This window comes from Sinohyriopsis cumingii, chromosome 3 (assembly GCF_028554795.1).
Source record: "Sinohyriopsis cumingii isolate HCF-2022 chromosome 3, ASM2855479v2, whole genome shotgun sequence".
NCBI classification, from domain to species: Eukaryota; Metazoa; Mollusca; class Bivalvia; order Unionida; family Unionidae; genus Sinohyriopsis; species Sinohyriopsis cumingii.
Window position 1 is genome coordinate 134,389,349 of NC_142963.1, and position 17,176 is coordinate 134,406,524.

General features: G+C 36.6%; 1 protein-coding gene across 1 annotated transcript in view; it reads left to right on the forward strand.

The window, feature by feature from the left end:
* Positions 1–17,176, forward strand: part of LOC149803904 (uncharacterized) — a 61,357-nt gene that overhangs the window by 29,563 nt on the left and 14,618 nt on the right. The window contains exons 9-12 of the mRNA XM_089954000.1: positions 54–267; positions 2,669–2,866; positions 6,657–8,852; positions 14,772–14,848. Of these exons, the coding sequence (XP_089810126.1) occupies positions 54–267; positions 2,669–2,866; positions 6,657–8,852; positions 14,772–14,848 (2,685 nt within the window). The remainder of the gene's footprint in view (positions 1–53; positions 268–2,668; positions 2,867–6,656; positions 8,853–14,771; positions 14,849–17,176) is intronic.

Below are 17,176 nucleotides of genomic sequence, written 5' to 3' on the forward strand. Positions count from 1 at the left end.
TCAATATACTATTTAAGCAAACAACCACAGGTGTCTCAACTATTTTTTTATAGTGAAAATGAGGGTCCAGGTGTACGAGAGGAAAAACGAAGAAAGTCTCGCGCCAAGAGAAGAAAAACCCTTGACAAGTTTCCCTGCTTGACAATCTTGAGTTACAAGGAGAGTGAACGGGAAGTTGAAACTATACTTGAATTGGCCAACAAAAATTCTGTTACATTCAAGTTTGATATAGAAATTGATAAACCTGAGGAAATAGCTGAGAGTTTGGTAAGTAATTTCTCAATTCAGAAAACACTGCATCTTATGATTTACTTTGAGATTTTGAATGTGAATGTATTGCATTTTGTATAACAATTTTCATTTTTTTAAAAATTTGTTTCTTTGGGTCAAAATATGATTTATGATTTATTTTTTATTATTTGCAACATTAGATATTGATATAATGTAACATTAATTGCATACCAGTGGTTCTGTACATTAAGACTACTCTTTGAGTGGCAACAAATATTAATTTATATTTGACAATTTGATTATCATTTCATCTTGCACAATGACCTCAAGAAGAAAAGAAGAAAAAAAATGTTATTTGTGAGTGTCTCATGGTTAATAAAAGCAACAAAAAAACCATTTGATAAATTATGATTTTCGTGGCACCCTCCAGATCTCTGAAGGAATCATATAGTGTTACCCAGGTTTGTCCATCTTTTGTTTCCAGTCAGTAACTTTTGAAGGACTTATTTGATTCATGCACAGTTTTGGTATGAGGTTTTAGATTAAGAAGACCATGGTCAAGAGTTGAATTTTACCCTTTTTTGTCATAATTTTAAGGAGTTATACTCCTGATAGACTTTTATCCTATGATTTACTTTCTGATGAATTACTTTTAAAAGAATTCATGGATTTAAATCAAATTTTGTATGAGGCTTTACATTAAGAAGACTAATGTCATCTTAATGGAATTGTGGCTTCTTTTGACTTGGAACTTTTGTCCATGAGATTTCATTTTGATGCATTAATATGTTATAGAGCTTATTGATTAAAACCAAATATAGTGTGTTGCTTTACATTAAGAAGAACCAAGTTTGAGTAGATTTTCACCATGTTTGGACAAAGCTTTATGGAGTTCTGGCCCATGGTTAACTTTATTTGAATTGTCTCAAAGTATGTAAGTTTGTATTAAGAAGATGTAGGCAATGTTGAGATGCACATAATCAGGTTGCAAGATTTCAAGTAAGTAATACCCATATTTACACATGATACACAATGTTGAGGGCAGAAAAGTACAGAATTATTTTGGGCAATTTCAGCTTTATATTGCTTGCACAGAATTTATAAATAAAGAAAATGGATTTTTATATTCCATCATACGAGTGATTGGCAGGGAGGCATATCTTGTCCATTTGTCCATGAGTTGTACCTTAGTCTTGTTTTGCATTTAGATCAGTTTTCAGACACAGTTTTAGGACATCTGTGTTTCTCAACACCTTTCTACATTGTTTTAAAATCACAACAAAATTTCATTTCAGAACAATGGAAAAATGTTTGGATTTTTCAACCATTCATCCAGTCATTCATTTATTAATGTAGTCCTTCATTCTTTCATCCATAATTTATTCCTTCATTCACTTTGTAAAAAAATATCTTCCTTTTGCTTTATTGGTAGTAGCATTATGAATAAACATGTACAAAAATGAAAAATATTTGAAGTTATGGATGGTGAATAGTGCTATATGAAGACACTCATGCTTGAGCAATTTGTTTTCATCAGAAAATTCACTTGTCCCACCTACTTTTCACAGGCCCAAAAATATAAATGACTTGTCAAGATTTAATTAACTATGTGCACTTTATTCCATAGAAAGAAGAAACTAAATAATGTGTGACATTATTTTTAAAAAGAATTTAAGTTTCAAAACTGAGATTGTTTTTATACATTTTGTTAATTAGACTTTTTTGTTTTCCATTGGCTAAGTATCTTGTATTTACAGGAATTCAGACTTTCCCTAGCTTCATTCAAACTTGGTCAATTGAAAGAATGATGTCTTATGCCCTGACCCTGTTATTAGCATCCGTTTCAGTACCATATTTTGTTTTGAGTGCACACTGTATTTCCATATTAGACAATGGTTATTCATAATGGGCTAGGCTATAAGCTTTCTTAAAGAGAGCTCTCTTTTCTTTTATTGTAATTTTGTAAGTTTTTAATTACCTTTAATTGTGGTGTGGCAGTGGCTCTAATTTCAGAAATTGTATGCACATGCTGGTTGGTATTCTGCATATACTGTGCTGCACAGGCAATGCTACACCTTTGAGTCTAATTTTCAGCCTTTTGTGTCATTATTTAGAAGAGTTATGCTTCCTGATTGCCTATCAATGAGGTGTTTTCTTTTTTTTTCCAGCATATCTTTACTATGGTTTGTTGGTTGTCGTGCAGTTTTATATCGATGACACTTGGTGCCCATCATTGGACTTTTTCCACAAAACGGGTTCATATATTTAATGCCCTGTCAGGCAGTTTAGGGAGCTGGGTCCTGTACAATGGACATGTCACTAACAGCTCTAGTTAATCAAAACTAGAGTAACATTGTTGATTTTATGGAAGAGTGTAATATGATATTTTTAAAGCTCTAGTAGTGTAATTTTTGACCATATCCACTTTTAATTTAAGGTATCAGAGGACTTGCTCCAGGAGTCACAGGCTGATACTGTTACTGCGTTGCTTCACAAGGCTGTCTTAATGGTGAAAGAAACACCCGCCAGTGCTGTGTCTGCATGTCTAACAATGTACAACACCCCCACATCCAGTCCTAGTATGGTCAGGAAAAGCATCAGGACTGCAACTGCAGATTCAGAGTTGATGACTAAAGTAAAAATTGCCCCACATTATATTCATCCTTATTGATGTCTATACTGGAATGTACAGTGGTGTTGTGTTGTCATGAAAATATTTGTGCATAAATATATCATCTGATCTGCCCTCACTGCAAGTGTAGTGGTGCATCTTAATTTTCCTTTGTCCATGCTTGTATTTGTCCAGCCATCTAGCAGGTTGGCATTGTTTTACAAAAATGCATGATAACAGATACTGTGGACATATTTTTTTATGCATATATAGGTTCATGTTTAGTTTGTTTCAGAAAGTTTAGTAGTGTGGTGGTGGGTAATTTTGACTGTTTATGCTGATTGGCCCAATTAAAATCTGATAAGTGAAGGTGCTTTATGATGGATATTTACCTCTCCTATCTCCATTTTGTGAAAAAAAATTCCATCTAAGCAAGTTCTGTTTTTTAGTTTTAACTGGTCATAGGCCAGAAGAGCTTTTGGGAAGGCCTGTTGTTCATCATCCACCCACCATCTGTCCTTTAATTAGCTCCTGTGGTTATAGCCACCTCTTTGGATGTGGGAGGTCATGGGTTAGATCTCCAAGTCATACCAAAGACATAAAAAATGGTACTAGCAGCTTTTTTTCTTGGCGCTCAGCATTAAGAGGTTAGTGTTAGGGCTAGTCAGCTTGGTGTCATGATAATGTGACAGGGTGGGACATGATGCTGCATGTCTGTGGCATGAGGCCCAGGTGCTGGACATCACTATAAACTGCCACACTGCATGCATCATTGAAATCTGACTAAAATTATTAAAGCTATGTTGAAAATCTAAATCACACACACACATTCATTTTGCATAGGTTTGTTAAAACTATGCCTCCTAAACTGCTTGGAGGATTGCCATTGAACTTTACACAAACATTCATTCCAATGTCTTGTTTGCCCTAAATGAAAATGATGCCACTCGGACAGCTATACTGCCAGCAATGTTGTCACCTTAAAGCTGTTAGTGCAAGCCCTTGAATGGCTGGTCATATCAATATTGGTTTTTCACCAAAAGACTAGTTGTGATGCTTGAAATGGTGCTGATCTTGTATTGAATATGGCCACCATGTTAACCAGCTTGAAAACCACTTTATTATTTTTCCTGAATGGAAAATCATATCAACATGGGATTTTCACTAGAAGACTTATTGCATCCCTAGTTGGTCTTAAATGAAAATGGGGCCAATCTGACATCCAAAATGGCTACCATTCCAGCCATTTTATAAATCTTGTTGATGCTTTTGCTAGATGGATGGTGATTCTGACATTGGGTTTTCACCAAAACACTTCTAATGTCTAGTTAATCCTTAATATGAGTGATGATGTTCTAATATCAAGTATGGTTGTGACAGCAATCAGTTTGAAAGTCTTGTTCTCACATGACAATATCAGAGATGGTTTTAACACTGTGTCGTTAAAATGAAAATGCAGTCTTATCCTGGATTCATGAAAATTACTTTTAGCCAGTACTTTAGTTTTTCATTAGTCTAAAGCACTTTTGAACTTAGACCTTTATGATGCAAACCTAATTAACATGTTTAGACGGAAACCACATGATCTTGGCAAATGCATATGTTAATTATCATATTAGGTTCTTTATATACATATGTTGATGATCTGATTAGGTTCTTTATATACATATGTTGATGATCATATTAGGTTCTTTATATACATATGTTGATGATCATATTAGGTTCTTTATATACATATGTTGATGATCTGATTAGGTTCTTTATATACCTATCTTGATGAGCTGATTAGGTTCTTTATATACATATGTTGATGAGCTAATTAGGTTCTTTATATACATATGTTGATGAGCTGATTAGGTTCTTTATATGCATATGTTGATGAGCTGAATAGGTTCTTTATATACATATGTTGATGAACTGATTAGGTTCTTTATATGCATATATTGATGAGCAGATTAGGTTATTTATTTGCATATGTTGATGAGCAGATTAGGTTATTTATTTGCATATGTTGATGAGCTACTTAGGTTCTTTATATGTGTATATTGATGAGCTGTTTTGATTTTTGTGCCATTTAGATGAATTTTGCAGATATAACTAGTTAGGGGGATGTTTGTTGGATTTTAATATTTTTATGTCAGTGGGGAGATATTTTACATAAAAAAATCTAAACTCTTTTTTTTTTTCCTCTTTATTCTGATCAATACATGAAGTCATGGGTATTTGTAATTAATTAATTGTCTGATGTTACAAATATATCATAGGAAATAGAGCCTTATATCCTTGATTTGGGCTCGGAATGTTTGTCCAGTTTTGTTTATTTCAAGCAAAACATGTCCTTTATTTGTTTGGATGAACTTTGTGTCATTAAATGGGCATAGATGACTTTTTGTTGTCCAGATAAAATGTGCAGCTTATATTTATAGATTCCTATTTTTGTATTTGTTCAAGCTAAACCTTCAAGCAGGTGGACTGAAGTTAGTAAATTTGCATTTCTTAAAGAGACATAATGATGCTTTAATTATAATGAAGGCATACATATATATCTGCTTATTTCCCTGGATTTGATTGAAAATGTTTAATCATCAAATAATGATCATGTACATTGTCCACCAGTTATCCATTATCAGTTAATGTTTACTCTTTTAATGTCTTCTAAAAAAAACCCCACTGAACCTATTTCAACCAAATTTGGAAGAGTGCATTCAGGATGAAAGCCTTTCATATTTTTGTCAATGATGCCAGGTCACCATCAGATAGGGGCAACTGCTATTAGTAAAAATAGACTTTTAAGCAATGTCTTAAAAACTGCACAACAGAATTTAACCAAATTTGACATAAAGCATTTTGTCATGAAGGCCTTTTAATTTGTATGAATGATTATTGATCTACCTTAAAATATTGCTGCCATTGCAAAAAAAAATGAGTTAACCTTTTAAATACTTTTATTTATTTAAAATAAAAACAAAATGACCAAATTTGGCCGAGAATATGGCATGAAATTGAATGCTGCTGAACCACTGTTTGATATGGTTGCATTACTGAAAATAGAAAACCTCTAATTGATGTCTCAGAAATTGTTCATTTAGAATTTGATCAAACATTTACAAGAGTTTCCTGGCTTGAAGGCCGTTCAGGTTTGCACAGATAATTTACATTGGTCATAAAAATATGGTTGCTGTTATGAAATGCAAAAATCATTCAAGTACTACACTGCAAATGATACTTAACAGAATATAACCATATTTGACAGAAAACTTTCTGGCATGAACGAATGATGGCTGTTTGGCAAAACCTTTAACTTGGTGTTTCTCCAAAACCACTGAACAGATATTCATACATATCGACAAAAAGTAATGTGGCATTAAGCCACCTAAATCTCACAAATGACAACCAGCTATGCATTTTCAAGCTACATTTTCATAAACTTATGAAATTGAATGAAAAGCCTCAGGTACAAAAGGTCTTTCAGGCTTCTTCAAATGAGTGGGATATATTTTCATATACTGGTTATCAAGTTATTTAATGGAGAAACCTTCAAATAATTGTTTTCTTAACCAACCAAAAGAATTTTGAAGATGTTTTGATTGTAGGCGTCATGCTAATACAGATTTCTGGGCCCTCTGCTCTTTCAATTGGCAGTGTGGCAGACATCTGGCAGGTTAGTTACCTAGTTGTGACTCTTATTGTACAAAGATCCATCTATATAGACAAAAATATCAAGTAAAAATACCATTATGTTTTCTGTACTTACACAATGTCAGTTTTGTTTGTAGAACTAGCATTTACATATTTTATTTGTTTCACTTTACAGAAGTTGCTGTTTGATCAAGAGGTCTTGGATGCAAGTCACTTGTCAGATGACAATGTTTCCAATATTGTTATAAGACAACGAATCGTAAAGGAAGAGAAGCCAGAGGAGGGTGAGCCAGCCATGCAAGAGTCTACAAGAGTAGTGGAAAGCAAACGGAGGAGTTTTTTTGTCAGTCGGGTAGCTGAGCATTCCATAATCACAGATAAAATAAAAGAAGATGATACTGAGAATAAATCCCAGTCAGATCAGATAATCTCACCAGAGAACACGCAGCATTCCATCACTTCTTCAAACTCCACCACCCAGACCCTTTTGAGTGCACAAGATATGGATGTATCATACATGTCAGACTCAGAAAAGTCTTTGAAAAAGAAAGCCAAAGTGCCAATGAATATAAGTGACTTGGATGAGAAACTTGCCCAACTCACTGGTGGTGGCACTCAGACAGGCAGTCTTCATGCCAGTCAAATTATGCAGCCACAAATTGATTTGTCACATTTGCCATCCACTCCAGGTGCTGAGGCTCACAGTCCAGTTCTAAATGAAGATTCGTCACAACCACCTGTTCTTTCTTTATCACAGCATCTGGAGAGTAATAAACCTCAACTACAGCCACAGTCACAGCTGACATCACAGCCACAACAACAGCCACAACAACAGCAGGAATTACATCAATATCATCAGCAGCAATTACAGCAACAACAGCAACAACTGACTGGTGACCAGCAAACTGTACCAACAGGTGGATATCCAGCCCATACTCGCTCACAGTCCCATCCAAATCTGATTCAGCAGGCAAAGCCACAACTTTCCGAGAGTAACAGTCACCATGTTGGGGCTAGTACTACTACTACTTTCACTGGGCAGACTTCAATGCATCCAGGCTATATGCCGTATATGCAACCTCCTTATGTACAGCAAGCTCCATATATGATGTATCCACAACAGGCCATGCCCTTTGCTGGGATGATGCCAATGTTTCCTCCTGATCAGCAGCATCACCATCCTTTGTTTCAGCATATGATGCCCTATTTCATGGTAAATGTTCCTCAACAGAATCAACAGGGAGGAGTATCACAAATGACACCTTTTTACATCCCTATGACAGGTGGTTGGATGATGCCCAGTCAGTATGGAATGATGACCCAGGGCCTTCCGAATCAACAGCTGCAGACACATCAACAGCAGCAGAAACAGCAGCAAGCACATATCCAAAAGCCAATGGAACAACAACTGGACCTGTCTCATCAACAGGTCCAGGAGTTGCCTGGATCAGTCCCAACCTCTCCGCCGCAGGGCAGGCGGCACAGCACCAGTGAGGCATATGATGGTATTTCATCAAGCAGCATAGATTCTCTACTTGGGAGATGTAATTATAGTTTTCATAACTTAGAGCAAGAGTTAAAGAAGCTCCATGGACCCAAAAAAGATGGGGTGCCATCAGCAGTAGGTCTAGCTGATAGCATGCCAAACCTTCATCAAGATGGCATGCATTTAGACTTGTCATCAGAGACGGGAGATACGCTTTCAAGAATTGAAGAAAGGCATTCTGTAAGATCCAAATCCATTGATAATGTAGACTTGCGTTTAGAGTCTGTTGATGAAGAGGAGTTTGTTAATCAGATAGACAACTCTGGAATGAAGATAAATGCTATTCAAAGTCAGTCTAGCCAAACTGTCACAGATGATAATAGAAAACAAGAACAGAAAGATGAAGCATCCAAAACATTCTCACCAAAGGTTGTTGCCAAAAAGCTCAGATTCTCAGTGAGCAAGGTTGATGATGATCCATTAGTGAAAAAAACGGGGGAATTGCAGCAAGATAAAAGCAAGGAAGACCCTGTGAAATCAAGCAGTAAAGAAGACACTAGCCATAATAATGATGCTTTTGTTATGGATAAAGAAGGGACGATCAGTCTTTTGCCATTGTCACCTAGTAAAGCATCAAAATTTGGTCGATTTAAAGTGATGAAAGTTGAAGATTCCTCATCAAAAGACACTGTACCAAAGGACACCTCTGCTGGCTTACCTGAATCAACCTCATTGAAAGCTGAGGGAATACCCTCCCAAGTTAAAGCAAACATGGCCACCTCTTCCACTACTTTGGTGGAGGATGTACCAGATGGTGTTGGTGCACATATAACTATCCCTGCTGATATAACCAAAGAGGCTGATAATCCACCCATAAGCACCCATGTAAGTAACCTCCCTGCACAGCACAGAAAATTTAGTATGTCTGTAGTAGATGAAGATGGACCATTTAAGTCTGTCTCTTCCTGCAAAGCATCAACAGGAATAGACTTAAATAAGATACAGGCTAGACGCAGAACTAAGTCGCTTGGTAATTTAACAATATATGAGCACTGTTGCATAGATTGTCATAAGGCTATATCTACCCAAACTCTTGATGAAGGTGAAGGGCATTCTCCCTCAGATGTACTGCTTACTCCCAAAGCTTTTGCTAAAGTAGATGCCAACTTGCATGATGACCATGATTATAATTCTAGCAATGATAGCACTTTAGTTAAAGAAGATGGGGTAATCTTTTTAATGGGGTCGGAAAGTCCTGATAGTTTTATAAGTAGTATAGATGATACTTCTGAGAACCAAGCAGAGGACATGGTCCCCACTGAAGCCTTGATGACCAGTGTGATTACTCTACCCAGACCTCTGTCATATCCTAAACAGGTAATTTTGTCACTATTTGCCACTGTATGCATGTAACATTTGAATATATTCAGTTTCACCTGTTTTGCACTGCACTGGCCATTATATGAACACTCGGTGCTATTAACTAACAATTGAGCTATGTTAGGCATGTTGTAAGTATTTTTGAAATGCTACATGTGTTTGTAAAAACAACAGGACATGTCTTTTATTGATTTCTGATGGGTTTCAACGAAGTAATCTATATTTTATGAGTAGTAATTCGAGTATTTGCAGATTTTAGAAATTTGACAGGTACTGTATGATAATTGCCTTTACTTTTTCTAAGCTCTAATGGTCACAGACCTGAAGAGCTTATAGGATGGTCTGGAATCCATGGTTTCTTGTCAGAAGTCTGCAGTTGAAAATTAATGGTAATACAATTTTGGCACATGCCATTAAAACAGTGCAAAGCTTGAAATTAATGTTTTCATTTGTAACATTGATTGTTGATTGATGCATAAAGTTTTTTCCTTTTTCTCATCAGAGCCCATTTTTATGTGCAGGGTAAAGTCCAACACTTTGGAATTTTTTATAATGAAACAAGTATTTTTGAGACATCTATTTTGTTCTCAATATAAAAACTGCTTTATCTGTTTATTCATCAAATTTGGGATGCATTATGATAATGCTGTTAATATTAGAATAAATGTGCCCTTTGATATTGCGGCACCATTTATTTTTTCCACATTGAATGACAGTTCAGTGTTTAAAAGATAGAAATCACTGCAGTGTATTTACCAAACAGACTTGGATGCAGGAGGTTGTGGGTTTGAACCCTCGGCCAAGACATAATAAGACTTATTAAATGGTACTAGCAACTGCCCCACTTGGCACTCTGCATTAAAAAGTTGACTGGTCGGCCTAGTGTCAGGATAATGTAAATGGGTAGGACATATGCTACATGTTTGCGGCATGATACCCCCGGTGCTAGACATCACTATAAATTGCCATACTGCTGACATCACAATGATATGACTGAACAATTGTTAAAGCTACATTAAAAATCCGAAAACACACATAAACACTTTACCAAGCAAACACAAATCTACAAACTGCAATAGATTTAAAACTATGTTCAGTATTCAATTTAAAAAACATTGAATATAAATTTTAAAAAAAATAATTTGACTTGGTTCATTAAAAGTAGTTGAAAAGTTATTTTGCATTTCACAATAGATGAGCAGACCTTAGCAAATTAATCTAAGTCAGCCTGTTGAATATAAGCAGTTAAGCCCACGGTGTGTGTCAACCATTACTGGTATGTACTGTCAACTATTCAAATAGATAGTGAGCAAAAAGTTTCAAATTGTAAAATGAATACATAATAATAATAATAATAATAATGAGGACTTTGTATAGCGCCTAATCTTTAGAAGCTCTAAGCGCTTTACAACATTAGACAACACCTATAAGATACAAAACATATATAAAGATATGATTACAAAAACAAACACCATGAAATTAGAAAACATAAAAAACATGCTGAAAATATTTTAGGTAGGAAACATTATTAGGCTTTAAGTTTGTTCTTGCAGTCGAAATAAGTGAGTTTTGAGAGCACTCTTGAATGGGATCACTGTGTCTTTGTATCTAAGTTCAGTGAGCAATTCATTCCACGTTGCTGGGCCCTGGTATGCAAAAGAATGCTGTCCATATGACTTTGTTTTCATAGTGGGAATAATGAGTATACAATTGTCAGAAGAGGAGCATAAGTATCTTGCTGGTGTGTACAAATGGGTGAGGTTGGATAGGTATGTTGGACTAGAGTCCATCAGTGAAACGTAGCACAGAGAACAAATTTTGTGTTTGATTCTGGATCGAATGGATAGCCAGTGTAGGGTACAGAACAGCTGGGAGGTGTGCTCTGATCGTGGTACTCTAAGTATGATCCGAGCAGCTGTGTTTTGAACTTTTTGAAGTTTCTGGAGTAGATATTGAGATGAACCAGACAGAATTGAGTTACAGTAGTCCAGTCTTGAAAGTACAGTCTTGAACACACAAGTGTTTTAGTGGCATCAACTGAAAGATATTTGCGAATGGAGCTGATGCATCTCAGCTCAAGATATGCAGCCTTGCATATATTCATGACATATTGGTTCATTGTGAGAGTACTGTCCAGAGTAACACCTGTCGTTGAAAAAATGGGCGAGCTGCCTGTTGACTTGTGTTTTACGTTTGACAATCACAGTATATAAAAGATACACACTAGGGCGTGATATCACCTAAACCGATTCAAAGGCTAAAAATTCACTATTTCTTGCATTGATTTAATGAAATTACCACCACCCCATTTTGTTATAATACAATACATTCACAGTCAAAAAGAAACATTTAATAAAAAATAAAAATTAAAAGACAACTAATGGAAGCTGTAATTAATATAGCAGAATCATTCCTAATTTGAAAACACTTAAAACTCTATGCCATCTATTACACAAAATTTGGAACAATATACATGTAGTGCATCACGATAAAACTTTGCTGGGAATTTTTTATAGAACACTGAAAAAAAACTAGCTCCCTTAATTTCTTGGCTTAAAATCAAAGATGAAATGGATAAAAGTGACAGCTGGATTTTACCCATGCACTCATTTCTCCAGGATCTTTAGAGGGTGGAAGTTTTTCTTTGGCATTTTCATAAAGGGTGATGTTCCATTTTAAGCAGGCCTGGGGTGGGAATTTTTTTGAAAACAGTATCAGTGAATATACCATGCAGGTTCATGTTTGCATGATAATTAACTTTTAATGAACAGATAAAATGTTAAATTGCTTATCTTCAGGATCAGCATAGTGGTATTACTTGGGTGTTTTGTCAGTAGCACTAGCCACATATAGTCCTGCAATGTAAGGTGTCTACCCTGATATTTATGTTCTCTTGGTTGATGTCTTACTGCCAAAGTAAATGGCATTGTAAAGTGTGTTCTCCAGTTGACTGATAGAAACTAGAGGTGAAACTTTCAGGAATATCTCATACATGTGGCACAGATTCAGATCTAATTGCTTTAGTTGGATTATACTTTTATGTCATTTTCCTAATGGAATCAAATTCTGACACAATGCATTTTCAAGTTCCATTGACATACATTTTAGGTGGTTGAAATGCACTGGGGGCCTAGAAATGCTGACATTGGTCAAAGGAAAGATGTTTAATGAGATGAAGTTGTCTAATCGCTTTTGTCATATTGGTATGGTCTTTGTTTGTGAAAGAAAAATGTTCCAGCTTAAACCAGCCCCAACAATTCTTGGCTCCCATTTTATTTCAACCATCTGAACTGTATGTCAATGGAACTTAAATATACATTCACGTCTTTGTGTTAGAAATCCGTGGGTTGACTGTGGAACATGTCATTAAATCAGGATAGGTGGCTTACATTGTTGCACTTTAGTCATTTACATTAGAACAGTATGAAAGAACAGAGAAAGTACAACAATCTCTTACAGTGCAGATGATAAAATGCATTTAGTTGCTAAATAGTAAATGAAAACATCTCATTTTTGCCACCAAGTGCTTGGGGGCCCCGAGTGGCCGAGTGGTCTAAAGCGTTCTCATTATGGATCACTGCCATCTCACCGCCGTCTGCTTGGGTTCAAGTCTCGGATTCGGCCAATGTGGGTATGTGAGAAAGCTTGCCAGTAGCTTCTCGTGGGTTGGTGGTTCTTTCCAGGTTTTTTCCGGGTTCTTCCTCCACCATTAATACTGGCCGCCATGTATAGCCTATCGTGTGCTGAAAAATGGCATTAAACCACACAACACCAACACCAAAAACACCAAGTGCTTGATTTTGGTGGTTGGTCTAAAAATCAAGCATTTCATTTGTCAGATTGAGCTTTATGGTAATGATAGTGAAGTCCTACAGGTGTCAGTAGGCTCAATGCAGATCATTTATGCTTGACATATTTGCTCATTTTCTTATTTATAGATGACCGCTCCGGTGGCCTAGTGGTTAGAGCATCCACCTCAGAAGCCGGAGGTCGTGGGTTCGAAATCTGGCAGAGTCATACCAAAGACTTAGAAAAATGGTACTAACAGCTGCCTCACTAGGCGCTCAGCATTAAGAGGTTAGTGTTAGGACTGGTCGGCCTGGTGTCAGGATAATGTGACTGGGTGGGACATCGTGCTACATGTCTGCGTCATGATGCCCCAGTGCTAGACATCAGTATAAACTGCCACACTGCAGACATCGTAGCGATATGACTGCAAAATTGTTAAAGCTACGTTAAAAATCCTAATCACACACACACACATTTATAGATGGAGGGAATTGATTAAATTTTGTTGGAGATTATCGAAAAAACACTGCCATGGCCACCAGACCCAGATTGTTGATGAATGTTTTTTTTCTCCCTTTGTATTTGATCATTGTAATTTGTTTTTATGATTGAAAAACAACAAATTAAATTATCCCCAGTTACAAATCTATACTTTCATAAAATGCTGAGTATTTAGACTTGCAGTAGAGATGTAACTTGAACTGGTATGGTGTTACTTGTACAGTAGAACCTGTCTTGAAAAAGTACCTCTTCTTCCCAAAGTCTTGATCTGTCAAGACAGGTGGTCTCACAAGATAGTTCATGTATCTATATAATCAACAAATCTGTGCAGCGAGAATCTGGTCTCTCAAGACAGGTTGTCTCATGTATCAGTGATCTTTCAGTACAGACTTTACTGTATCACCAGATAAAGATCTGAGACATGCTGTTACATTATGTAATGCATTTTACATTAAGAATTTGGCACCTGATTGCTTCACCAGTGGTTAAACTGGTTAGCTTCTTCAGAGCATTAAGTCAAAGCATCACAAGCAGATGACCAAACAGTGAAACAGAAATGAAGAAAAAACTTGTTATCTCTACTGGTCATAGACCGTAAGAACTTAGAGATGCTATGTTGTCCTTTGTCTGTCAGCACAACAAATTTGTTTTCGCTACTCCAAAACTAATTGGAGGATTGTCATGAAATTTTACAATCCTTTTATCCCGTGTTCTAGTTGATCCTAAATGAAAATGGTGCCACTTGGACATTTGGTTTGGCCATGACACCATGAGAGGGAGAATAGTTATTTTGTTCACCATTATTACATATTGTATGGTTTGGTGTTTATTTTTACAGCAGCACAATCAGTTTTTTCTTGATGAGGCAGTTGGTGTAAAGTACCATGCCCAAGGGCACATAATAGTGGCAACTTTCATTGAGCCTGCAGTAGGATTTGAACCCACACTCTAGTTACAATTCCAGTATGCCAGCACCTGAGTCACTGCAGTTTCTGCCTCCTTTAGTTGCCTCTTACAACATGCAGGAGATTGCTTTGGACCTATTCACCATTTTGGACCAGAGGTGGAGGGGTTTTAGATATAGGTTGGTAAGGTACATGTGCAAATTATGAAGTTTTCTCTTTTTATTTGCAGGGCAGCCAAAGTCTAGATCTCAATGAGGAATACTTGATGCTGACCAAGGACAAGAAATATCAGGAGATGGTGATGAGGTTAGTAACTCTGAATATCATACTTTCTTTTACGTTTGGATACAGTATGTTTCAAGACAAGCTTTTTTTCTGCAAGTGATTTTGAATGTGCAAGGAGGTCTTTTGTGCTCTTTCTTTCAGCATAACCTCCAGTCTCTTTACCAGGCTGATAGGAGTAATAGCAGTTCAGTTGTGATCATTAGGGGTTCTCATCATCCATTATTTTGATTGGTTGATTTACAACAGTCTTGGATGTGCCTTACAAAAAGAGGTGTCATTCTTTTTGGCAGATGGTGACTCATCATGGGTTAATTCACAACCAGGTGAAGTCAGATCGCATTCCTCAGATTTCACTTACTTGGTGATGGGTTTCTTGACAATCAAAGGTTGGTTTGTAATCCTGGTAGGATCACTTGGATACTTTCCCACATAACAAGTGTGTTTGAGAATTCATCCTTAGCTCAGCTTTACCTCCCTCTACTGATACACTGAACATGCCAGTGGATATAGCTTCCCTAGGAAGAAATTTCTGCTGCTAGCAAAGTAGATTTCAGGGAACCCCTTTTAGCTTTGATTCCAATGGGATCTGAATTTTGTCACCCATAATAGTGTCTAAGACAGGCCACAGTTCAGATACATGACCCAGAACTGCTCTACTTGTATATTTGTGCCTCAGACTTATGCTGGGGTGTCCACATAGAGCCTGAGGAGGAAGTTCTTCAGTGTTTGTAGTCATGGGAGATGTCTTTTCGTATCAACAATCTTGAAATGTGGGCCATTTTTTAAGCACTACAGGGGTATGTCATTCTCATAAGACTCATGGTGACCATGACAACACATCAGTCATAGCATACCTCAGATGAACTTGTTCCCGTGCTGTCTGCTTTGAAGCCTTGAACCTTCTTAGATGGCCTGTTTTGGAGGGGGTGACTCTGAGTCTGCAATATCCCAGGCATGAGAAATCTTCTGGCAGAAAACTTGTCCAGACAGGGATGGTTGGTCATCATGGAATGATGTCTGCATCCACTGGTGGCAGAGGAGCTATTTCAGCTGGGGGAGACAAATTTTATACTTGTTTGCAATGATAATGAACATGAAACTATATAAGTTTAACCAATTTCATATACAGACCTAAGCGCATGAGCATGCGACACCTTCAGTCTGAAGTGGGATTGACTCTGTGCCTATGTCTTTCCATCATGTGTGATAATCCCAAGGGTTATTTTTAGAGTCAAGACTTCTACATCACAGTTCGTCTTCATTGATGCCCTTTGGCCCCATTGATCATGGTTCATTGATCACAATGACCTGTTAGTGGACACCCTCCAGGGAGTCATTGCTGAGGAGGGATTTATTCTTGTAGCACACTGGGCTCCACCTGCACAACAATCCATAGATTCTCCACTTTCATGCCTGGCTTGTGTCAAATGGTCTATCGGCCAGGATCAATTGTCGATCAACCTTGCAGACTTCATCTTCAGGATAAAAGGCATTCAGCTGCAAAGGTTTATGATACCAAATGGAGAGTATCTTGTAAATGGTGCAATAGGAAACATAGATCCTATCTTACCACAACCCCAGACAGTCTTTGTCATTAATAGCTATATAGCAGCCTTCTCTAATAGCCTCCAGTTGTCAGGACTGATAATAGTATTTTGAGTTTCAAAGACCAGTCTCCTGCTGTTTAATGCCTAAGTGAAACCTTTTGTATGTGTGGTTGTTATTTAAATCTAATGAACCTGTGAGGAATGATCTGGTTGGTGTCAGCATTTTTGCCTATATTATGACAATTTTTCAACAAGTGTAAGATAGTTATGTGAATATACAAGTTCTTTACATATTTATAAATTTTCATTGAGCATATTTAATTATTTTTTTGTATAGATTACTTTGTATGATTGCTTGTATCACTGAATGAAAGGAACATCTTGAGCACATGAAGCAGATAAATAAAATAGCAATGGACATTCAACAAAATTGTGATCTGGAAGAATGATATTGTTAAATAAGGCAAGAAAATTTCATATTATTATGAATAGACAGAGATAAAAGTGAATCTGAGTATGATATGCATATATAAGTACTGTACCAATCAGCCTATGAACTATGAAGTCTTTAACTACCTTTATTTTAATGTCATGTTGGAGAAATGCAAAATTAAGCACATTGAAATAATTTTTAAAAAGCAATCAGTAATGTTTAACACTTTATTGGCATGGTAATTAAACAGGAGCTGATCAGTGTCTTGTAAATTTATGGTGATCTAACCAATTACTTTTCAAAATGTATGTGTCTCTAAATGTTGGGACACGAAAAGGTTATACTTTTTATGTGCATACTAGGTTATTT